Source organism: Podarcis bocagei (genome assembly GCF_964188305.1).
Source record: "Podarcis bocagei genome assembly, chromosome: 5".
NCBI classification, from domain to species: Eukaryota; Metazoa; Chordata; class Lepidosauria; order Squamata; family Lacertidae; genus Podarcis; species Podarcis bocagei.
Genome location: NC_138129.1, coordinates 20,533,504 through 20,558,012, shown reverse-complemented (window position 1 = coordinate 20,558,012; position 24,509 = coordinate 20,533,504). Strand labels below are relative to the sequence as shown.

Genomic DNA, 24,509 nt, shown 5'->3' with positions numbered 1-24,509 from the left:
GGTGTGCCGTGGGAGGGAGGCGGGCGAGTCGGGCGGCGAGCACACGCGGGGCGGCGAGCGAGCTCCCTCCCGCATCCCATCGCCGCTCGCTTCGGCCGGCCTACTGGGCTGTCGCAGGCGGAAGGCCTGCGCATGCGCGAGGTTTTCGCACCTTCCTCCAGTAGGCCGGCCGAAGCGAGCGGCGATGGGATGTGGGAGGGAGGGAGCTCGCCGCCCCGCGTGTGCTCGCCACCGCCGCCCCGCCTCTCGCCGCCCGACTCGCCCGACTCCCTCCCACGGAGGTAGGCTGGTGTGCCGTGGGAGGGAGGCGGGCGAGTCAGGCGGCGAGCACACGCGGGGCGGCGAGCGAGCGAGCTCCCACATCCCATCGCCGCTCGCTTCGGCCGGCCTACTGGGCTGTCGCAGGCGGAAGGTGTGCCGCGGAACACCGGTTGGGAAACACTGTTCTAGGCCACAGTGACTTGGGTTAGGAGAACAGAGGTTATTCTCTCCCCATACTGAAATATGGTGGGCTTGCCTGAGGCTACGTTGGAAGTGCTAGGATGCAACACAGCTTGAACTAGAGGCTGATGTGTCTGCATAGGAAAGAATAGAGAGGAACCTCCCAGTTTCCTAGACTGTCCTTTCTGACCTAGCTTGTGCTGACCTTCCCCCAAGTGCTTCTCATATTCATAGGTTGCTGATCTCATTTCCTACTTGCTTCTTCACCCTCACCTTGGTAGAGGAGACCTCTTTTGTGTTTCGCTTGTTGCAATACAACAGCAAGAATGGCTCGAGGCCTCTCCACCTGAGATAGACAGAACTAGCATCTTTCCTGTCAAGAATGCATTTCCTGTAATAGAGCTTTCTTACTTTCCCAAACTTTGAGTCCCAGATTAAATCCATGGTAGAGCGTGCTCTTCTGGCAGGGATACAGTACAGTGTTAAGGTGCAATTTCTGCTGGCTGTTTTAACTCCAAACGCGCTGTGAACTCATGGCAGAGGTGAGAATTGAATGCAGGGACTCACAGGTTACAGATAACTCTTAAGAACTGTTACTGGCCTGAATTCAAATGTTAGTGTCTGTATTTATAGGTACAGTGTGATCACCATGCAAGCAAGTGACTAGGAGATAAATTGTTAGTGAAGTGGGAGCTGGCTTAGCACCACACACACTGTAATCTCAAAGTTAGCAACAGGGCATGTCACAGGGATGGCTATTCAATATATCCTGGCTCACTCAACCTAGGACCAGTTTAACCTAGGGTTACATGTCCTTTTTGCTGTTAAGTACACCAAGCTTCCCCTTCATGGATCACTGCCTTGCCGTGGCGAAGGGGCTTGAAGAACTCAGAGAAGCTATGAACGATGCCGAGCAGGGCACCCAAGATGAACAGGTCATAGTGGAGAGTTTTGACCAAACGTGATCCACCTGGAGTAGGAACCGGCAAGCCACTCCAGTATCCCTGCCAAGAAAACTCCATGGACAAAGACAACAGGCATATAAAAGTTATGACACTGGAAGATGAGCCCCTCAGGTCGGAAGGTGTCCAACATGCTACTGGGGAAGAGCGGAGGACAAGTACAAGTAGATCCAGAGCTGATGAAGCGGCTGGGCCAAAGCCGAAAGGACGCTCAGTTGCGGATATGCATGGAAGCGAAAGGAAAGTCCAATGCTGTAAAGAAAAATATTGCATAGGAACCTGGAATGTAAGAACCATGAACCTGGGTAAGTTGGATGTGGTCAAAAATGAGATGGCGAGAATAAATATTGACATCCTGGGCATCAGTGAGCTAAAATGGACGGGAATGGGCGAATTCAGTTCGGATGACTATCATATCTACTACTGTGGGCAAGAAACCCGTAAAAGAAATGGAGTGGCCCTCATAGTCAACAAAAGAGTGGCAAAAGCTGTACTGGGATGCAGTCTCAAAAATGATAGAATGATCTCGATACGAATCCAAGGCAGACCTTTTAACATCACAGTAATCCAAGTGTATGCACCAACTACTGGTGCTGAAGAAACTGAAATTGACCAATTCTATGAAGACTTACAAGACCTTATAGAAGTGACACCAAAGAAGGATGTTCTGCTCATTATAGGTGATTGGAATGCTAAAGTAGGGAATCAAGAGATAAAAGGAACAACTGGCAAGTTTGGCCTTGGAGATCAAAACGAAGCAGGGCAAAGGCTAATAGAGTTCTGCCAAGAGAACAAGTTGGTCATCACAAACACGCTTTTCCAACAACACAAGAGACGACTCTACACATGGACATCCCCAGATGGGCAACATCGAAATCAGATTGATTATATTCTCTGCAGCCAAAGATGGAGAAGCTCTATACAGTCAGCAAAAACAAGACCTGGAGCTGACTGTGGCTCAGATCATCAGCTTCTTATAGCAAAATTCAAGCTTAAACTGAAGAAAGTAGGAAAAGCCACTGGACAGGTAAGATACAATCTAAACCAAATCCCTTATGAATACACAGTGGAAGTGAGGAACAGGTTTAAGGATTTAGATTTGCTGGACAGAGTGCCTGAAGAACTATGGGTGGAGGCTCGCAACATTATACAGGAGGCAGCAACTAAAACCATCCCAATGAAAAAGAAATGCAAGAAAGCAAAGTGGCTGTCCAACGAGGCCTTACAAATAGCGGGGGAGAGAAGGCAAGCAAAATGCGAGGGAGATAATGAAAGATACAAGAAATTGAATGCAGATTTCCAAAGAATAGCAAGGAGAGACAAGAAGGCCTTCTTAAACGAGCAATGCAAAGAAATAGAGGAAAGCAACAGAATGGGAAGAACCAGAGATCTGTTCAAGAAAATCGGAAATATGAAAGGAACATTTCGTACAAAGATTACCATAATAAAGGACAAAAGTGGTAAAGACCTAACTGAAGCAGAAGACATCAAGAAGAGGTGGCAAGAATACACAGAGGAATTATACCAGAAAGATATGGATGTCTCGTACACCCCAGGTAGTGTGGTTGCTGACCTTGAGCCAGACATCCTGGAGAGTGAAGTCAAATGGGCCTTAGAAAGCACTGCAAATAACAAGGCCAGTGGAAGTGATGGTATTCCAGCTGAACTGTTTAAAATTTTAAAAGATGATGCTGTTAAGGTGCTACACTCAATATGCCAGCAAGTTTGGAAAACTCAGCAGTGGCCAGAGGATTGGAGAAGATCAGTCTACATCCCAATCCCAAAGAAAGGCAGTGCCAAAGAATGCTCCAACTACCGCACAATTGCACTCATTTCACACGCTAGCAAGGTTATGCTTAAAATTCTACAAGGAAGGCTCAAGCAGTATGTGGACCGAGAACTCCCAGAAGTGCAAGCTGGATTTAGAAGAGGCAGAGGAACCAGAGACCAAATTGCAAACATGCGCTGGATTATGGAGAAAGCTAGAGAGTTCCAGAAAGACATCTACTTCTGCTTCATTGACTATGCAAAAGCCTTTGACTGTGTTGACCACAGCAAACTATGGCAAGTTCTTAAAGAAATGGGAGTGCCTGATCACCTCATCTGTCTCCTGAGAAATCTCTATGTGGGACAAGAAGCTACAGTTAGAACTGGATATGGAACAACTGATTGGTTCCAAATTGGGAAAGGAGTACGGCAAGGCTGTATATTGTCTCCCTGCTTATTTAACTTATATGCAGAACTCATCATGTGAAAGGCTGGGCTGGATGAATCCCAAGCCGGAATTAAGATTGCCGGAAGAAATATCAACAACCTCAGATATGCAGATGACACAACCTTGATGGCAGAAAGTGAAGAGGAATTAAAGAACCTTTTAATGAGGGTGAAAGAGGAGAGTGCAAAATATGGTCTGAAGCTCAACATCAAAAAAACGAAGATCATGGCCACTGGGCCCATCACCTCCTTGCAAATAGAAGGGGAAGAAATGGAGGCAGTGAGAGATTTTACTTTCTTGGGCTCCATGATCAGTGCAGATGGTGACAGCAGTCACGAAATTAAAAGACGCCTGCTCCTTGGGAGAAAGGCGATGGCAAACCTAGACAACATCTTAAAAAGCAGAGACATCACCTTGCCAACAAAGGTCCGTATAGTAAAAGCCATGGTTTTCCCAGTAGTGATGTATGGAAGTGAGAGCTGGACCATAAAGAAGGCTGATCGCCGAAGAATTGATGCTTTTGAATTATGGTGCTGGAGGAGACTCTTGAGAGTCCCATGGACTGCAAGAAGATCAAACCTCTCCATTCTGAAGGAAATCAGCCCTGGGCGCTCACTGGAAGGACAGATCGTGAAGCTGAGGCTCCAATACTTTGGCCACCTCATGAGAAGAGAAGACTCCCTGGAAAAGACCCTGATGTTGGGAAAGATGGAGGGCACAAGGAGAAGGGGACGACAGAGAATGAGATGGTTGGATGGTGTTCTTGAAGCTACCAGCATGAGTTTGATCAAACTGCGGGAGGCAGTGGAGGACAGAAGTGCCTGGCGTGCTCTGGTCCATGGGGTCACGAAGAGTCGGACACGACTAAACGACTAAACAACAACAACACACCAAGCTTATTAAGATGGGATAAAGTGGGGAGCAGGGAAGGAGAAAGCAAATGCCGTCTTTCATTAGTCTGATCAACAGAGAAGACACTTGCATTAGTCAGCATTAAGACAGCAAAGAGTGAAGTGAGGATGAACTGTTAGTACCAAAAGAAGATTGGTAGCTTAGGGGTGGGAGAGAAAGCACAAGCTGTGTACTGCAGATCTCAGTAGCAACATTTGCTTGTTTTCAATAACACTAAAAAGTCCCAAACCGGTCAGAAGACATTCTGCATGTGCTCCTGTAATCTTATTCCAAAAGAATGCACATCTGAGTAAGTTGTTTTGATTTACGTTGGCACATGACAATTTGAACTCTTTGCCATTACGCTTTAAGACGTCTGAAAGCATGAGGTCCTGCAACTTTGGCCAGATACAGATTCCAAACCCAGACTTTAGGAATGTGTTTTGGGCTCATGGGGTTCCTCCTCCCTTTGCATGACTGGATTCCCTTCTTCCCTGGTTTGCAGTTAACTAAAGTTTGCCATGAAATCTGAATCTGGCCAACCGTGGTTACCGCAAACCGAGAAGTGAAAGAGAGAGTTGGAGGGAGTGTGCAAGCGCAAAGCATATTCCCAACAGCCAAATAATAGTTTAGATGCAATGACTGCAGTGGATAATTCTGAAAAGGTGAAGCTCAGGATTCCCAAGCTCTGCACTCAAATTCTGCCTACTTAAGCAATAGTGTTCTGTTCTATTACTGCCTGAAGATTATTGAAGTTTATTATTTCCCAATAATAAAAAGACAAACCTTTCCAACTATTGGCAGATCGACAGATCCCCAGGTATCTGCTCCCCAGTGCACTAGACCAGAGGCAAAATCAGCAGTAATGATTCCTGCAACTTTAAAAGAGAAAGGGAGGAGGGGAGAGAGAAGAAAAGAGATTCGTGAGACATTCAGATCAATTTTTAGTATGTGTAAATGCTATTTTGACAGATACATAAAGGCTGACATAGTGACTTCCCCCTCTCAAGACAATAAATCACTTCTGCGACCAACTCCCAAAACACAACAAAACTACTTACCTGCCACTGCTGCATCTATTCACTACCACCTCTGTCATATGCAACTTGTACACACAACACCTATGCTTTTACAAGTACCAAAGGTAAGCTATGGCATGCCACTGCCCACAAACATCCATGGAATCTGAGGTCATTAGTCCAACTCCGTGTTCAGCACAGGATCTGTAGCGCACATGCAATGGCAGCATCCCTGGCAGATGCCCAGCATCCCTGGCAGATGCTCTGCTTCAATCCATCCAATAAAAGAGGGCAGACCACCTCTCCAAGCAGCCTCTTCTACCGTCAAACAGCTCTTACCATTGGGAAGCTTCTCTTGATGCTAAGCTTCCCTCCTATTTCCAGCCTAGTTCCCGCCCTCTGAAGCGAGAAAACACAGATCTGCTCCATCTTCTGTATGCCAGCCCTTCAGGTAAATCCAAGTTTGCCATCACGCTCCCTCCCTCCAATCTTCTCCTCTCCAAGCTAAACGAGGTTCATTCTTTCAGCTGTTGCTCATATGACTTGGTTTCCAGAATCTTCACCATCCCAGCCACTCTCTCTCTGGACATACCATAGTTGGACAGTATCCTCCTTAAAATGCAACACCCAGAACCAACAGCACATTCCAAATGCAGCCTGACTGACACAGAATAGAGCGGGACTACTACTTCTTGTGATTTGGACACTATGCTCCTATTAATGCAGCCTGCAATTGCACTAACCTTCTTAGCAGCTGCACTGCTGGCTCATGCCCTGCTTGAGATCAGCTAAGACACCTAGATCCTTTTCACATGTGTTGCTGCTGAGTTGGGTCTCTCTCCACACTGCATTTCCACCACTGAAATTTGGTAGTGAAATGCAAGACTTCACATTTATTTCTGTTGAATTTCATGTTGTTGGTTGTGGCCCAGCATTCTAACCCATCCAACTCAATCTTGACTCTGTCTTTTATGGTGTTTAGCCACCCCTTCCAACAGCTTCCCACGATCTGGCAAATCTGTTAAGCATCCCCTCTCCTCCTTCATTGGAGCCATTTCTAAAGATGTTGAGAAGCACAGGACCTAAGACAAAGTGGCATTCCACCCAAGCCCTCCCTCTAGGTTGACACAGGAGCCATTTGCTCATAATAAAGCACTTCTAAAAGTTCAAAAAGCTTCATGCATACTTTCTCAGTAATCCTTATAGTATCCTGTAAGCTGGGTCTGTACAGTGGTACCTCAGGTTAAGTACCGTATTTTCCCCTCTATAACACACAGATTTTTTCTCCTAAAAAGGAAGGGGAAATGTCTGTGCGTGTTATTGAGCGAATGTGTGGTCCCTGGAGCCGAAAAATCAGGCAAAAATCAAATCGCGCTTCACGGAGAAGGGAAACCTGAAAAGAGGAAGCGGCTGCTTTCCTGCATTCTGCCTCAGGGTCTTACTGCCCACCCTCCTCTGTTTCGTTGCTGTGTTTGCTGAAATGGAACAAAGAGCAGGGAAAGCCCCTCCCCTCCAGGCAAGCAGAGGGGAAAGCAGAGTGTCGTTCCTTCTAATTCCTCTCTGTGCTCCAGTGCTGCTGGGGGAGAGGGAGAGAGAGAGAGAGAGAGAGAGAGAGAGAGAGAGAGAGAGAGAGATGGCTGGCTTGGGTGGGGAGAAACTTTTGCCTTTCTTTCCTCCCTCCCGTTAAATCCCTCTCCTGCATTCTTAGCCAGCTGCTTCTCTGCACACCCCTCTCATGTCCCTTCTTTGTTTTTCCTTCGCTCGCCACTTACAATGTGGTTACAAAGCATAGATCCATATGGATCCTCAGGATCTTTGCATTGGGTCACCCCAAATTCATCATCAGATCACATAGCATGTCCATGGCTACAGCCTGCACCAAAAAAATCATGCACCCACTGTTGCCTGGGGCTGCAATGGTGCAAAAACGTGGTTACAAAGCATGGATCCGCATGGATCCTCAGGATTTTTGCATTGGGTCACCACAAATTCACCATCAGATCACATGTCTGTGGCCACAGCATGAAGCACAAAAATGATACATCCACTGTTTCATTCAGAATGTTTTTTCCCTTGTTTTCATCCTCTAAAAACGATGTGCGTGTTATGGTCAGGTGCGTGTTATAGAGCAAAAAATACGGTACTTAATTCGTTCTGGAGGTCCGTTCTTAACCTGAAACTGTTCTTAACCTGAAGCACCACTTTAGCTAATGGGGCCTCCCTCTGCCACTGCGCTGCCGGAGTACGATTTCTGTTCTCATCCTGAAGCACTATTTCTGGGTTAGCGGAGTCTGTAACCTGAAGCGTGTGTAACCTGAAGCGTGTGTAACCTGAAGTGTATGTAACCTGAGGTACCACTGTACTACCACTACATTGCAGGGGCAGAACGAAAGCCAAAGGAGTATAGGGTCTGATAGAGACTTTATAGCAACAACAAGGTCTGAAGTAGGAGCTTCCCAATTCACAGTTCAGTTTTAACTGTGCTAAACTAGCTCACTGCACTGCAACTTTACAACACACACTGCTGAAGTGTTAAAGGCATTTCTACACCAGTGACTCATCTAACAGGGTAGGGCAGGGGCAAGAGAGAAAGATTAAATTAAGTCCACCTCTTGATCCCAACATTAGCAACCTGACACGAAGTAAAAGGAATCCCCACAAGGTTCCGAAGTTTAGCTTCCAGTAACATTTGCTTGAGGCCTATATAAAGTACTAGTAAACCAGGCTGCACAGTTTTCATTCACAAATAATGATAATGCAAGAGTGATTTGGGTACTTGAATGAGACTGCAACAAAGCAGAGGAGCAGTAAGGAGAGCTGCATTGCAATCAGATTACGAACAAGGCACTTTGATTTGACTAGCAAGGTGTGGCTTGTTTAATCATGGAACTCTGGAAATAGTCACAAAGAGCTCGCAAGCTACTGTGTTCAATAGCATGTTGCAAACAAGCAGCCTAGAAACCAAAAAGAGGCTCATCTTGCGGGCATGGATTTTGCACGTTTTGATTAGTTGGGACAAAGGGCTCGACTACATATGAGGTGCAGATTATATATACATATATTTGCCATGAAAGCTTCCCTTGGCCAGGACCATGTGTGGATTAGCCCTTTGGCCCCTGACATGCTCCTGGTGAAAATCCCCTTTCCCAAAGCTGCTATCAGTCCTAGGTGGAAAGCTCCCATCAGAACCAGCTATAAGAGGCAGGAGAGTGGATGGATTTTCACCAGTAAGACTTAAGTCTACCCTCCCAATGCAACAGCCACTATCCTGCTTAGGGTGTCGCTCGGCAGCTATTTACACTCTTAAACTTATTCCTTTAATTCCTTTAATGCAATTAACATTAGGTGTAGCCTGGTCCCAATTAAATAGGCCAAGAAGGTGGTGTTGAGGGATGCACTGGGTCCCAATATATCTTAACCTTTTAACAAGGGAACTCGTATCATTTGCCCTGAGCCATGAGCAAATCTAAGCACGTGGCTCATTCAAATCATGGCTGGCGAGCCAAAATTCATCTTCCAATCAGGCCACTTAGATCAGCTCTCTTAGATCCCAGTTAACAGGATTTGGTTCAGAATTAGCAGGATTCCAGACAGCAGATAAATGTAACAATCTGGAAGACAGGTCATTCACTTTTAGCAGCATGCTGCATTTTTCTCATCTATTTGCAGAAAGGAATTCTTTTCTACATTAACGCATAGCCGGGCAGGGGTTCACTTTGCTCAACATAGAGTGTACTACATCTCTAAAGCAACCATTTACATTCATAAAGGCTATTGGTCTCTTCACCTCCATCACAATATAAGCGTGCGTGATTTCAACTGAGCGCATATAATACTCCTGTGAAATCCTCCCAGGCAGAAATGCAAGCATGAGATGCCTAAACACTCTATTCCCACCAAATGTGGAACAGAGAACTCTCCTGAGAGTTAAAAGGGCATGGTAAACAAGGAAGAGCAGTGCTGAAGCAGGCCAGCTTGCACAAGACCTACAGGCACCGAGGATTTTATTACCCCAGGCATTTTCTTAATTTGGCCTCTGATGCTTTCCACTGCTACCTTCATTGCTGGACCATTTATTAAGCTTACATTTTATGACTGGTGGCTTTGAGAGCTGCCTTGTACACATCATTGTGGAAATGGAGGGTGGAAATGGAAGTAAGGAAGTCAACCCTGATAAATGATGCTATACATCAAAGACCTTGCAGCTATATAAACCTTGAAAATAGATGTCACAGCCCAGGGCTTTTAAGACAGCCTTTGCCAAGCAGTCCAAAACAGCTAGAGGGCATCAGGTTGGCAAAGGCCATTTAAAGCAGATAAGTAGCAAATAGCACATCAGATTCTGAAAATAACAATGGACATCCAACACCAGATCAGTCTATGGAAGCCCTTGGGCAGGGCTAATTGCCCCAACTCTACCCAGTCTCACAAATCAGCCAAGAGCAGGCATGTCCAAAGTCGGCAAGGGCGAGGAGCTATGATTTGTCAAAGACTCATAAAATTGTAGAGTTGGAAGAAACTTCAAGGGTCATCTAACCCAACCCCCTGCAATGCAGGAATCTTTTGGCCAACATGGGTCTTGAACCCACAACCCTGAGATTAAGAGTCTCATGCTCTACCTTCAGATGATGTTGGACTCTACACCAACACTCCAAACTTTGCCTAGTGAACTTCACCTGAAGAATCTTTTCTTGCGGCCTGCTGCCTGGAAGCACTGGCCATTAGGGGGGAATTTGTGGTAAGCAATCACTTGTACTACAGTGATTGAATTTGCGGCTTGTGGTTTGCGATTCCTGATAAGCTACACAAAACGTTTCAGGAGAGGCTGTCAAGAATGCATTCCATCTCTAATGCACCTGGCCACACTAAGGCACTAGCAACACTAAGGACTATAAGATATGCAGAACGCTGGCAGAAGAATATAAATACTTCACATTACCAGTTCATGCTACCTTCTCTGTAACATTTTGCACCTAGTTGTATTATGTATTGGTATAAAGACCATGGTCCAACCCAAATCAGTCACACCTAAGTCACATTAATATTAATAGGAGTTATTGGCATCCGTCTGTCTCAAGAGACAATGGAGTGCATTGGGTTGGGGGGGAGGAGTCAATCTGCTGTGTTAGCAGCACAAAAGTGACCTACCTGGGGCACAAGACTGGGCAGTGTATATGGAGGTCCTGAGTTGCCCAGGTTGACAAGACCCTCCCCCTTGGCCTCGCTGATGTGGTCCAATGGAAAGCAGAGCAATACATTTGGGAGTACATGCTTAATTATTATTTATCCCTAATTTCTAATCACAGAAGCTCAAAAGGCCTCTGATACTCATAAGATGCAAGAGTAAATATGAATGTGGCTCCAAATTATGTTCGCTTTGTCCAATAATCTCTCATCTCTCTTCAGGAAAAGAAACAGGACACTAATGTGACTTGTTAACCACTTACAAAGCAAGAAGAAGCTGCCGGCTGCTGGATAGGGAAGGATGAGAGCCACTCTCACCTGAATTGGGCACTTATTCTGCAGTACAGCAATAAGCACACGGAGATTCATGATTCACAGGCCAAGTATGAGGAAGTCTAATGCAATTTAGCAGCAGCTCTCAACAGAATTTATGTACAGTATTCTGAAACTACTCAGGCAAAGAGCCTCAACAGGTTTCCTAGTGTTCTCAGCAGGGTGCGTAGCTGACCCTTATATGCTGAGTTTTAAAGTGAAATATTCTATGAGTAGAATATCAGAACATAAATTCAGCAACACAGAAATTACATTTGGGGTTTCATAAGTGATCTGGCAGGAAATATATGCATGGATAATATATAATAGGAATATGAAGGAGTTAAAAGTTGGAAACACTGTAAAGAGAAAGTGAAGTGAGCCCTTTAAAGTCAGGCTGGGATGCTGGCCAAGTGACTGATCAAACATTTAATCAAGAAGCTTTCAAAAAAAATTTGTATGCCTTCCCCTACCCCTATGTTTCTGTGAGCCCTGACCATTTAGCCTTTTAGTCATAGCTGCTAGCAGAATAGCTGGGCAGCTATTTTCTGCTCCTTGCTGCTGAACAACTGGCTTTTAACACCTGTATCTTGGGGGAAGACAGCTTCATGAGCTATTTAGGAGCTATGTATGGCATGTTATAAGAGCAGCCACTAAGGGAAGCTGTTCCTTTGAGGTTGTCAGGAGTTGGGACAAAGGCACCACCCTACTTGATTGCCATGAAGTGTTTTTTTTTTAATATTCATTGTGTAATGAAGTAGTGATCCTGTGAGCAAGTATCGCTGGGTGAGGCCCCTCAGGAAGGTTGTAACAACTAGTCCCCAAAGTGGGAGCATGTGATGGGGCTGGCTGGTTGCCAGCATTCCCCAGCCCCTATAAATCTTCGAGTTACCCTGCCGGGTGAGACATCTGAGCAAGTTAGTTAACTGGGTTGGTGTGCAGACAATACTATTAGTGCCTGGTTCCTGCTACCTGCCTGCACTGTGATTTTTGTAATGCCAGGAGTGGTGTGTGACTGCAGAGGCGAGAGGGCTTGAAATATGTGCTTGTGAGGGAGGCATGGCTGGGGATGGAATGAGGCTTACAGAAGCCGACACACAAGCTGTCACCACAGTGACAAGAAGCCATAACTTCCCAGGAGATGCATATTTCCATCAGATTTGCTGTGGAGGAAGACAGTCTCACAGTCATGGTCTGGCATGATATGGTGCAAAGATTCTGGGAAAGAGCAGACTCTTGAGTCCAATGCTGCTCTCCAGAAATGCATGCTTTAAATTTGACAAAGCGTTGGCCCTACTTTAGTGTTAGCTTCATAAGTTTGCTAGCAGATTCTGTCTAGGAAGAGATCTGGTAACAAAGCCACATGGCTACATACAGTGGAACCTCAGGTTGCGGATGTAATCCGTGATGGAGGCATGTCCACAACCCACAGCGTTCGTAACCTGCAGCGCCGCGTCTGCACACATGCGTGACGCAATTTGGCGCTTCTGTGCATAGCGTGATTTAGTGCTTCTGTGCGAGTGGCAAAACCTGGAAGTAACCCTTTCCGGTACTTCCGGGTTTCCCGCGGTCCACAACCTAAAAACACGTAACCCGAAGTGTTTGTAACCCAAGGTACCACTGTATTAGTTTCTACCTTTACTTCTTCATGCAACAAACCTTCACAAACCGCCATCTTTTCTGCCATACTTTTACTTAGAAATTGCCATTTCATTTGACCTAATAGAAGTGATCCTTTACCACTGGTGAGGAAGACTTCCAAGCAGTGTTAGAAACTCAGATATATATCAGATCCCTCTCTAAGTGACATTTTGCTTTCCCCAGTTGCCAACCTGGGATCCAGAGATCTCTTATGTCATCTCAATTGGACCCGAGCCAGTTGCAAAACATGCCTGGCGCCTGTTTTATTTCTAACACTGCTCCCAATGAACCGCAAACAGGTTCTCAGGTATGCTTTAGTCCAAATAAGAAACAGCAGGAATTCGTTCTGCTGATTCTTCTCCTATCCGAGTGTCTGCACAAGGGAGGGCAAGGCTGCCTCCCCTCCAGCCCTCTCTGGTTGCTAGTGGGCTCAATAAATTGGGAGCAAGGAGAAATATAAGCTTGCTGGTATGTCAAGCTGACCTAGGGAATAGGCCACAGCTCAGTGGAAGAGCATCTGCTTTGCATGCAGAAGGTTCTGAGTTCAATCCCTGGAATCTCCAGGCAGGACTTGGAAGGTTTCCTGTCTTGAAACCGTGAGAGTCACTGCCAATCAGTGTAAGCAACACTGGGCTGGATGGACCACTGGCCTCACTCTGCCCAAGGCAACTTCCTATGTTGTGGGCATTTGTGGACCCCTGCTTCAAGTCACAATCCACATTTGGAACTGAAAGTTCCTACTGAGACCTCCACAGAATTCATTCTGCCCCTTTTTGTGAATGAAAAAGTCTTTTTATAATGAGACAGAATATTCTTTGTCAACGCGTCAATGCTCTGCCTTCAAGCTCAGTAATAGATTCACTGTTGCCTACAAACAATGGAGTATTCAGAGTTGAACTTCCCAATGTCACCTCATGTGCAAAATTAACAGGAGTGGCACAGTCTCATGGAAAATCCAGGGCCTCTTCTGAAGTACACCATGCCCACGTGTATACTCAACAAGTGCTTTCCGTTCGCCAGAGTCAATTTGTCATTCTCCCCTTATGCCTGTGCACACATGACTTCACTCCCTTCCAACTGCTGTTGCAATCCTACCAGTCCTAAAACAACAAATACTCTCCCCCTCCCTTCCCTGATTATCACTGTCCACTCCTCTCCAAAACTAGTTTCAGCATAGCTTTAATTTTAGTTGCTGTCCATTTCCAGGATGATGCAATTGCTAACTTCTCCTTCCTGCTACCGGTTTCTGGCCAGGCTGTGATGCACAGCTGGAAGGACTGTCTGCATTCAAACTGTTGCCATCAGAGACTCTCTTCTCAAAAGCCTTATGACTGCTCAAACACCCTAAAACTAGCCTTCCCCAGCCTAAGAAAAATGGGACGCGGGTGGCGCTGTGGGTTAAACCACAGAGCCTAGGACTTGCCGATCAGAAGGTCGGCGGTTCAAACCCCTGCGACGGCGTGAGCTCCCGTTGCTCGGTCCCTGCTCCTGCCAACCTAGCAGTTCGAAAGCATGTCAAAGTGCAAGTAGATAAATAGGTACCGCTCCGGCGGGAAGGTAAACGGCATTTCCGTGTGCTGCTCTGGTTCGCCAGAAGTGACTTAGTCATGCTGGCCACATGACCCGGAAGCGGTACGCCGGCTCCCTTGGCCAATAAAGCGAGATGAGTGCCGCAACCCCAGTCAGCCACGACTGGACCTAATGGTCAGGGGTCCCTTTACCTTTCTATGCAAAAGAAATATTGTTTTAATAGAATCATAGAACTGTAGAATTGGAAGTTTAATGTTGATTATTAGTCTGAGATTACAGGAACAAGAAGAGTAGGATATGAATAATGCAAATAAATTAAATAAAAATAGACTCATCTTGTTAGATGGAACTCAAAGCATGGACGGCCTAGAGGAAACAGCCAACAGCAACAATGTAAACAATCTTCATATGGGACAGCTGCATATTCCTGCATCGTAGTGAGTGGAATAGATGATTCTCAGGGTCCTTTCCAACTCTACAATTCTATATTCCAGAAAGGGAGTATTTCATTGTTTACACTTAAACCAAATTGTTTAGGGAAGTTATTAAGGATTGATGTTTATATTATGTTTTTAGATAGGTTGTAAGTCACCAAGAGTGGCTGAGGAAACCCAGCCAGATGGGCGGGTATGTTGTTGTTGTTGTTGTTGTTGTTGTTGTTGTTGTTGTTGTTGTTGTTGTTGTTAAATGAAGCAGTTTTGTTGGCGCAAGGATTTCCTGCTGAGCAACAGAACTTGCCCCTCCTCCCACCTCACATCCACCTAATTCAGAGGGTTCTGCCAACCCTCTGGAGCAGATTTGGGAATGGTACACAAAGAGGGTGAAGAAGTTATGTTGTGCATATGGTAATTCTTGCATTAACAGAACTAATTTGTTGGATACCACCCCTGGTTTTTTTTTATTATTCCAATGTATCTGCTGACAAAAATAAACCCTCACCATCTTGTTCAAGGAGCACAGGGGGAAATGTTAAAAAGGCAAGCCAAGTTGCAATGCAAGAAACACTTGCCAAGTGTAGGAACGCAAGTAATACTCAAGTATCAGATCCGAAAAGGATCCATGTGAGCACCCAGTGCTTTTTGTTTGAAATATCAAGGAAATGTCAGAAAGGACTAGGGCTGAAAAAAGGTACAGGAATAGAGAAATGCATCTAGTACAGAGTAACAGGTCCTATTCTTTAAAAATAGTGATAACAGGACTCATGAGAATTTGTTTTCCTACCAAAGCAACCATGATAACAGTATCAGAGTGCCACAGCCTTCTCAAGCAATGGCTCCTTTTGGTTTTTCTGTTATAGAAGCCAAATACAGGAGACATATTCCAAGAGCAGGGGGCAGCAACCTTTTCCAGCCGTGGGCTTGTGGGGGGCCGGACTATATTTTGGGGAAATATATCAACCAGAGCCAGGGCTTTTTCAGCTGTGGCTCCGATCTGGTGGAACACTCTGTCACAAGAGACTAGGGCCCTGCGGGACTTGACATCTTTCCGCAGGGCCTGCAAGACAGAGCTGTTCCACCAGGCCTTTGGCCAGGGCACAGCCTGACTCCCTCCCTCGGCAATCTTCACAGAACTCTAGCCCAATGGTTGCCATCAATTTGATTTGAATTAATTTTATAATGAAATGATTTTAGAATGTTGTATTATTTTATTGTTGTTAGCCGCCCTGAGCCCAGCTTCGGCTGGGGAGGGCGGGGTATAAATAAAAAAAAATATTATTATATGAACAAATTCCTATACCCCACAAATAACCCTGAGGTGCATTTTAAATAAAAGGACACATTCTACTCATGTAAAAACATGCTGATTCCCGTATGTGGGCCGGATTGCGAAGGCGATTGGGCCGCATCCGCCCCCGGGCCTTAGGTTGCCTACCCCTGTCCAAGAGTATTTGTCCAGAGTTATATTGCAGAGGCAGCTGTGTTAAGCAATGAAATAGTATTGAGGCACATCAATGATGATATTGTGACAAAGGCTTTTTTGGGCTAGGAAGCTGCTTCATCAAATGCACCAAGGGGGGGGGGACAGAATGAAACCAACCATTTCGCTTCAACCAAAGGTAAAACCAGGTAGCTATATTGAGTGGAATACGTCCTCTTCTAAAATGCTTGATTAAACCATTCAAAAGACATCTTGCTTGAGAAGAGGGGAGATGCCCAAGGGTCAGGTGTTTCAAAGTAGTTGAAACTCGCAACACTTGACATCCATTGCTTGGCACTCAAGTTCCCAAGTTTCCTAGTAAATATTTTCAAATTGACAGAACCACTTGAGTAACAGCTTGCCTGACTTTAGAGAAGAGCTTCAGCAGATCTCCAAGTGCCTTCTCATCAGAAGCACACTACGCAACAATAAAGGCAGCTACAGTGGTGCCCCGCAAGACGAATGCCTCGCAAGACGGAAAACTCGCTAGACGAAAGAGTTTTCCGTTTTGGAGGCGCTTTGCAAAACGAATCTCCTATGGGCTTGCTTTGCAAGACGAAAATGTCTTGCGAGTTCCTGCGGGTTTTTTTCCCTTCCCCCCTTTTTCTAAGCCGCTAAGCCGCTTATCAGCTGATCCGATCAGCAGATAAGCCGCTAAAAGCGCTAATCCGCTAATCCGTCAATGGGCTTGCTTCGCAAGACAAAAAAACCGCTGACGAAGAGAATCACAGAACGGATTCTTTTCGTCTTGCGAGGCACCACTGTATTTCGGTGGTGGCGATTCTTGGTTACAGAAAACCCAACACCTGGCACCTACATTGCCATTTCCCCCAGACACCTTAAGTTCCATAACGACATAGGTTGGTGTTATGCTTTTAGCTTCTGCCTCTTAATATTGTTAATGTTACAGTTTTATTGTATGTTTTAGGGCAATGTTAGCCCACCTGGTGCCCTGCAGATGTTTTGGGACTGCAATTCTGACACGCGATTTTAGCCAAGTGTACTGTGTGTGCTTTTAAATTACTGGCTTTGTTTTATATTTTAAACCTGACACCCACCAGGTGTTTTGAACTACAGTTCCCAGTTTCTTTTCTGAAACTGCTTAAGAGGTTTTCTTTACAATCAAGCGGTATATAAATTTTACAAAATAAATAAACAACTGCAGTTAATCACTCATTTCTGCTAATTGGGGCTGATGGGAGTTCTAGTTCAAAATATCTGGAGGTTGGCAAGTTGGTGAAATCAGCTCTATGATCTGCAGTGTTTCTCTAGTCAATGAGCAAAATACAGACAAGAAACTATTTGCTTTTTTAAAAGAGAAAGGAGAAGAAAGTGCACAGCCTCCCAGTGCCCACATCTCATCCAGATACAAAGTGTAGTGAAATGGGGAGAATCAAACACTTGCATTCTCATACCTGTACACATGTTAGGATTCCTAGTGCCTGAGCTTATCTGAGGAGCAAGACAGCTCTACCCCTGCAAAACTGTGATAGGAGCAACACCACTGTGAAGCATCTGTTTCAAAATCTAAATCATGTTTCACTAAAAAGCGAACAGCTTGCTTATTATCCTCCTGTAAATTCATTTCTGACATTAGGACAAATGTCAGTTTAAAGTGCATGAAATTTCACCCCATCATATTCAGCCTTGTTGGAAAATTGCCGGCATGTTATTGCAAAACAACCCACGGATCAAGGGCCCAGTTCTTGAACTTTGCTAAAGGGGGGGGGGAGCTGCCTTGCTAAGGTACATACAGTACCTTAGATCATAAGACTGAAGTGTAATCTAGCGTGCACACATTTCACTAAGTTCCTCTTTTCCAGTCAAAGCCACAGGGCTTAAAACAACAGGCATTAAAAGCGCTCCCCATTTGATACCAAAATAAGAATTGGAAGAAACATTAGGTTGCTCTTGCACACAATCTTGTCAACGAGCCTCTCTGCTGCAGGCTATAATTCCACATCTACTTCTCTACAGCCCATTAATGCAAGACAACAAAGCTCTGTGGCAATATCACAGCTACTCAGTGGAAGAGGTTTTGAGATGTGCAAGTTAGATATCAGTTGCTAGAAAGGGAATGAACAAGTCCTAAGGACTAGAACCTACAAGTCAGGACGCCTATGTTTGATTCATGCAAGAATCCAGTATTCTTGGGCTTCCATCAACAGCACAGTACAACAGCAGCAGCAACCCCTTTATTGCTGTTTAAGTTAACAACGGGTGCCTAATGTCCTGAACAATTACTAACCTCGTAATGCAGTTTTAATTTGCTCAATAGTTTATGGAGCGCCCTCTGAGTAAATGAATGTAAGCCTACAGAACACACAGCTATACTGTTTAGTAGCCCTGTTTAAGGGCTCCTGGCAAATAGAAATTCAGCTTGTCACATGACATTGGAGGAATTCCTCAAGTGTAAGCAACTGACTGCTTTTTTGGATCTAGACCACAGATAACATTAAAAAAAAAAAAGGAGTGCCAGTGGCTGCCAGGAAGCTCTGCTTACACTGAATCACAACTCCACTATTTTAATAATTCACTACTATCTAAATAATATTATCAGTTAAGTTGTCAACCTTATCAATTAGTAGCTGAACTGACAACAGATTAGGGATCTTATCACCATAGATGTGAGAAGTACCTGCTATCAATTAACATGAACGAACTAAAAGCAGCAGGTGAATCTTCCATATATATTTCTACAAGAAAGACTGAGCCAAGTTTTGTTTTGTTTGTTTTTAAAAAAGAATTCCCCTGAAAAGAAAGAGGAGGTGGTGGCGGCACTTGCTCAGCTGCTCAATGCCCATCGAATGCGCTGATACATGTTCATCCCCAAACAAGCTATTAAAACCCTTCCACTCAAGAACAGCCATGAGTGGCATTGCTGAAACCAAGGATGATATTCAAGGAAGTTTTACTCAGAGAAGACTCACTGAAATTAGTCATGTTTATTACCGCATTTACTCAAATGTAATGCACACCTTTTGGGGCCAAATCGTGTCGCAAAAATTAGGGTGCGTATTAGATTTGATGGCGCCAGCAAATGGTTTTAAGGCATGCATGTCCAAAGTCCGTTTCGGGGGCCTAATCTGGTCTGCCAGTCGGTGGCAGTTTATTTCCTGGGGTAAAATCCAATAAAAAGCTCAACTTCAATAAAAAAAAGGTTCACTTCATCAAATCTGGCCCCTTTGAAAACAGTTTGGACACCCCTGGAATTGAGATGCACATTAGATTCAATGCTGCATTAGATTCGCGCAAATACGGTAATTTTTATGGATCTACTCTGAGTATAACTTCATTTAACACCATCCTTGATTAATATATTTCAGCAAAATGAATTTATTATCACTTGAGTTTTCATTGACCAGTGGCCACTTCATGAGCTGCATAAAGTCAGAGCAGTTTCTTGTTTTATGGTTGCAATCATTTTATTTGTTTTATAACTGTTTATTTTATTATTGTAACCCGTCTTGGGCAGGTAAGAAATCCACTGAATCAGAATTTTAAAAAATTATCTTCAGCAGATATGTACAATGACCAGAAGGGGAAACTGCGAATGATTGGGTTAAATTGTAATAAAATGCAAAAAAAGAACAATTTATATGTGAAGGCAATAAACATATTTTTAAAAAAGAATGCAACAGCAGCTGCAAGGAAATTTAAGCAGCCTCTAGATGGTGGGTGGGTGGAACAGAAGTTTCTCTCTGTCACAGTCCCTGCCAAATCTAACTCTCTGAAGCTGCTCTGTGAAAGCGGCCCTTGAGATGCAAGTAGCAGCTCCAGAGAGGTTGTTTTTGTGAAGCTTCCCCACATTTGAGGCTGCTCCAGTTTCCCCCACAGCTGCTATTTGCATTTAGACACAGGACATTAACAGAATCCCAAACCAGAACCAGATCCCAAAGCCAGAGAGAACAAGCCACAAAATGCTGCTCCTGGGTGACCTGTATTAAGATGAATGGGTTTCACACAAGCACTCTCATAAAGCACACCACCATACGCAGCATTAATTGCAGCAATATTTCTCTGAAAGTCAACAAATACATTTTATGAATGACAACACCAAAGTATACATCCCTGATATTCCAAACTAAGCCAAGGTGGAAGAACTGTCTGGCCTGCAACGCAGAGCTCGGATACAGAACTTCTAAGAACCACAGTGCAATCTCTCTACACAGGAGCCCTTAAGTACCACTCATTAACCATTTCCCTGAACAGGAAATATTGACAATTTACACTCAAGTGCCGAGGAGCCAGTCAAATAAAGTTATTGCAAATGTATCAGGTGTCAGAATGATATCTTTGTATTCATTTAAGTATTTATAAACCACACTTTCATGTAAAATATCACAAGGCAGTATACAACCTAACAGCACAGTATTACATTAAAAACAGCTGTAAACACGTCAAACACATCAGTAAAGCTAGTTGGCAAAGCACCTCAGGTTTGAAAGGCCTGTCTGAGTATTAGCTCTTAAAGGTAAAGGTAAAGGGACACCGACCATTAGGTCCAGTCGTGGCCGACTCTGGGGTTGCAGCGCTCATCTCACATTACTGGCCGAGGGAGCCGGCATACAGCTTCCGGGTCATGTGGCCAGCAGCACGAACCAAAGCAGCGCACAGAAACGCCGTTTACCTTCCCGCCAGAGCAGTACCTATTTATCTACTTGCACTTTGACGTGCTTTCGAACTGCTAGGTTGGCAGGAGCAGGGACCGAGCAACGGGAGCTCACCCCATCACGGGGATTGAACCACCGACCTTCTGATCAGCAAGCCCTAGGCTCTGTGGTTTAACCCACAGCGCCACCTTAGAAGACATCTAAAAGCAAGTGATAGTGGCTCCTACTGAACTGCTTATAGGCAACGCATTCCACAGGGTAGGCCTAGGCACGGGAAGGGCTAGCCAAACCTCAGGGTTTCTTGGGCCAGGTGCTGGTATGGTAGCAAGTTACTGGACAGCACAAGTCAGGGCAGAAATTTAAATGCTGCTAGCCCAAAAAACACAGCATCTTCAATAGAAGTCAGTGAAGTCACTTTGAATCCTCTTTTGCTGGGGTCAGCACACAGCAGCCACTCTCACAATGGAAGGTCCCAATGAAAACAGCATTTCAAATGACTGAAGTGGCATTAATATGGCTAAGGGAACATTTTCTGTTTCGGATTTTTCAGTTAACCCGAAGGTAGGCTGCGTATTACACAGCTCCTATTTGCCGAGCTGACTTGTGCAAGCAGGAGCAACAAGTGCAAAAATGCAGGAAGCAGGAAGCTCAGCTATATACCAGATGACTACTTGGTTCATTGTTTCTGAGAAGCCAAATGTGGTTTGGTAATACAACGAAAATATACTCCCTCACGGCATCCGACTGGTAGCACTTCTACCAGACAGCCCAAAGGATATGGGTACTAAACTTGAAGACATTTACAAAAGCCAATTCTTTTGCAGATTTTACTTAGCCAAATCCACCACACCAAATCTTATTGCTCTCAACTTATAAGCCACCTTCAAGAGCCCAAGATTTATGAGTATAGAGAGGAGGCAGGATCACACATATTATCCTTGTCCCCAACATCCCCATCCCCACAGGAAGAAACTTCGAGCCTCTGCTCACTTGGCATGAAATTCTGATGAAAATTCTATATTTACCCAACTGAACAAGCTTAGAAACCTCCGTGTGAATGGGAACATTGCATTATCAAGGTTCTCAGTCACAGGGAATATTGTAAGTATGTTCAGCTGAACACACTTAGAATCCTACTTCAGACTTTGTGTTCAGTGTGTGAGGATCATAAGTGAAGGCAACAGGCATCGGCTTGTGTGTGTTGCTCTACTCAGTTTAAGCCCTCACCTATTCTACAGCACACCTGAATAGAATAGATGCTGCAGATAATAACATGCTTCCCTTAATTAGGGTGCTAAGGATTAAGCTATAAGCATTTATGATGGCATCTTTGTTTCCACTGTGCACTTCTGCAATTCGCCTACTGTATTATATAATCAGTTCGTACTTACATATCCCAAAAATAATTGAGAAGGCATGTTCCAGTCTCAAGCAGAAGAGAAGATGGTAGAAGTTGAAAGACATCAGAGAAAAACATAGGATGACACTAATCCATTCCTGCAGTCTCTTCCCTGTTTAACAAAAAAAAAAAAGCATTTTTTTATTTAACAGGTAGATTGAACAGTGAACACACACACAGCTTATTTTTTAAATTCTACAATAGTGAACATAAGAAAAACACTGCTGGATCAGTTCAAAAGTCTATCTGGTCCAGCATCCCATTTCCCACAATGGCCTAGCACAAGCAGTGACAGGTGGATGGGCAAGTTCCTAGCAGTGTTCAAAACTCCCATTGTTCTAGGCGCATTTTGTGGCAGGGGAGTTCATTAGCGCAAGCAATTTCTCAGCTCTGGGCGCAGTACTGTGCCTACGATTTCAGATTAAAACTGCAGAGTGGAAGGAAGACCTTTTTCTGCCTCTGCACTTCCAGCTACTCCCTGAAGACTGGAGCAGAGACCCTCTTAAGAATATTATGGGGGTGGGGTGGACAGGGGAAGGAACAGACCATGTGAAAAATGAACATAAAATTTTAGCTGCAGTTCCTTCATTTTCAGCTTTATATTCTTGTTATAAAAAAAAGTGTGCCTAGACATTCCATTGTTGTGCCCACAATCTAGGTTTAGCTCCTAGTTTTCATATCTCAGTTTCTAACACTGGTTCATTGTAGTCTATGAGTAGTAAGAGGAAGCTACTGGCAGTAGCAAAATAGCAAACTTATCCGCTATAGGCTACTACCAGGAGCAAAATGGTATAAGCAACATTCCTTTCGCAGCATACTCTCTCCATTATTTTGCATTGCTGAATTGGGCTCCTCAGCTGCGATCAGCTTTTGCACACTTGTGAAAGTTGCAAAGAGAATGCACAAATTAATGCCACTAGATTATTCCAAGGCAGGGGAGAAACCAGGCTTTATTTCGCCTGGGTCAAAGACCCAATTTGGCACACACTCCCCATGCACATTTCCACACACACACAGGCTGGGAGCTTCAATGGTGCCTCTCTGGAGGCTTCACCTAGGGCAAAAAACCCCCAGCAAGCCCCCCTACCCCATAGCTATGGCTCTGCCCAAGGGTCTTACTTGTGGTAGCATTACCCTTGCGTATAGGACTGGGCAGCGCTGCAAGTGAATTGCTTAGAAATTAATGGGTGCAATTCAACATTGTGCTATTACAAATGTTACAGCTACCCAATAATTGCAGGTTGCCAGATTGAATGATTGCCCCCTCTCTTCCCCCACCTCCACTGTTCAAGTAGCTCTTCTGACTCCCCTCCCCACCAATTCTTGGAGGCCACAGGGAGAGGCGAGGGAGGAAAGCCCCATTGTGCAAGCAGAAGTCCTTGCACAGGGCTGAATCCCACCCAATATTTCTTGTACAAGTAAATATTGCATCTCATCAGAGAGACACATGAAATCATAGAATTGTAGAATTGGGAGGGACCACGAGGGCCATGTGGTGCAACCCCCTGAAATGCAGGAATCTTTTGCCCGATGTGGGGCTCGAACCCACGACCCTGAGATTAAGAGACTCATGCTCTTTAATGTGCCAAATTGAAGAGAAGACTCCCTGGAAAAGACCCTGATGTTGGGAAAGATTGAGGGCACAAGGAGAAGGGGACAACAGAGGACAAGATGGTTGGACAGTGTTCTCGAAGCTACCAGCATGAGTTTGACCAAACTGCAGGAGGCAGTGGAAGACAGGAGTGCCTGGCGTGCTCTGGTCCATGGGGTCACGAAGAGTCGGACACGACTAAACAACAATCTTGCATTATTCCCCTCCCCGACACAAACACAAGAAATGATTCTCTGAGGTCTCTGTTGGCTTACTATACATACTGTGCTAAGTTTGAGAAGCAAAGCTATTACATCCCGTAGGGTGTGTTGTCATCTGAATGAAACTAAAAGGTTATCTAGATCATTTGAAATGTAACCATTACAGCCCACGATTTAGAGGCTGCAGTCAGATAGAAAGCTAACTATGGCTCAGCATTACAAGAACAAGCCTAGCCCTCCCTCCAAGCTAAAATGTTCCCCAACCAGCATGGCCACAAAGATACGATTAGAAGCTTCCACTCCCATTGAAAAATTAACTGCAGTTCATCATCTACACCCTGACTTGTGGTATGGAACTGGCATGCTTCTATTATCAGGCATCTAGCATTAACCAGGTGATCCGTATCAGTGCTCAGACATACCAAGGTCCACCTATAAGGCAGTGGGAAAGATAACTGCATGGATGAACATAAATTTGCATAGAGCACACAGTTCACAGTGCCCTCTCTCTGCTTGATGGTGAGGATAAGCTCCCTCCTCCACTATGCAAAGCAAACACATGAAGCAGGGAAG

At 44.8% G+C, this 24,509-nt stretch overlaps 1 protein-coding gene across 1 annotated transcript in view; it reads right to left on the bottom strand.

Moving 5' to 3' along the window:
- The window catches only part of LOC308588211 (plasmanylethanolamine desaturase 1-like), a 40,113-nt gene that overhangs the window by 7,000 nt on the left and 8,604 nt on the right, over positions 1–24,509 (bottom strand). The window contains exons 2-3 of the mRNA XM_081196613.1: positions 22,117–22,236; positions 5,296–5,387 (exon numbers count right to left, since the gene is read on the bottom strand). Of these exons, the coding sequence (XP_081052739.1) occupies positions 5,296–5,387; positions 22,117–22,236 (212 nt within the window). The remainder of the gene's footprint in view (positions 1–5,295; positions 5,388–22,116; positions 22,237–24,509) is intronic.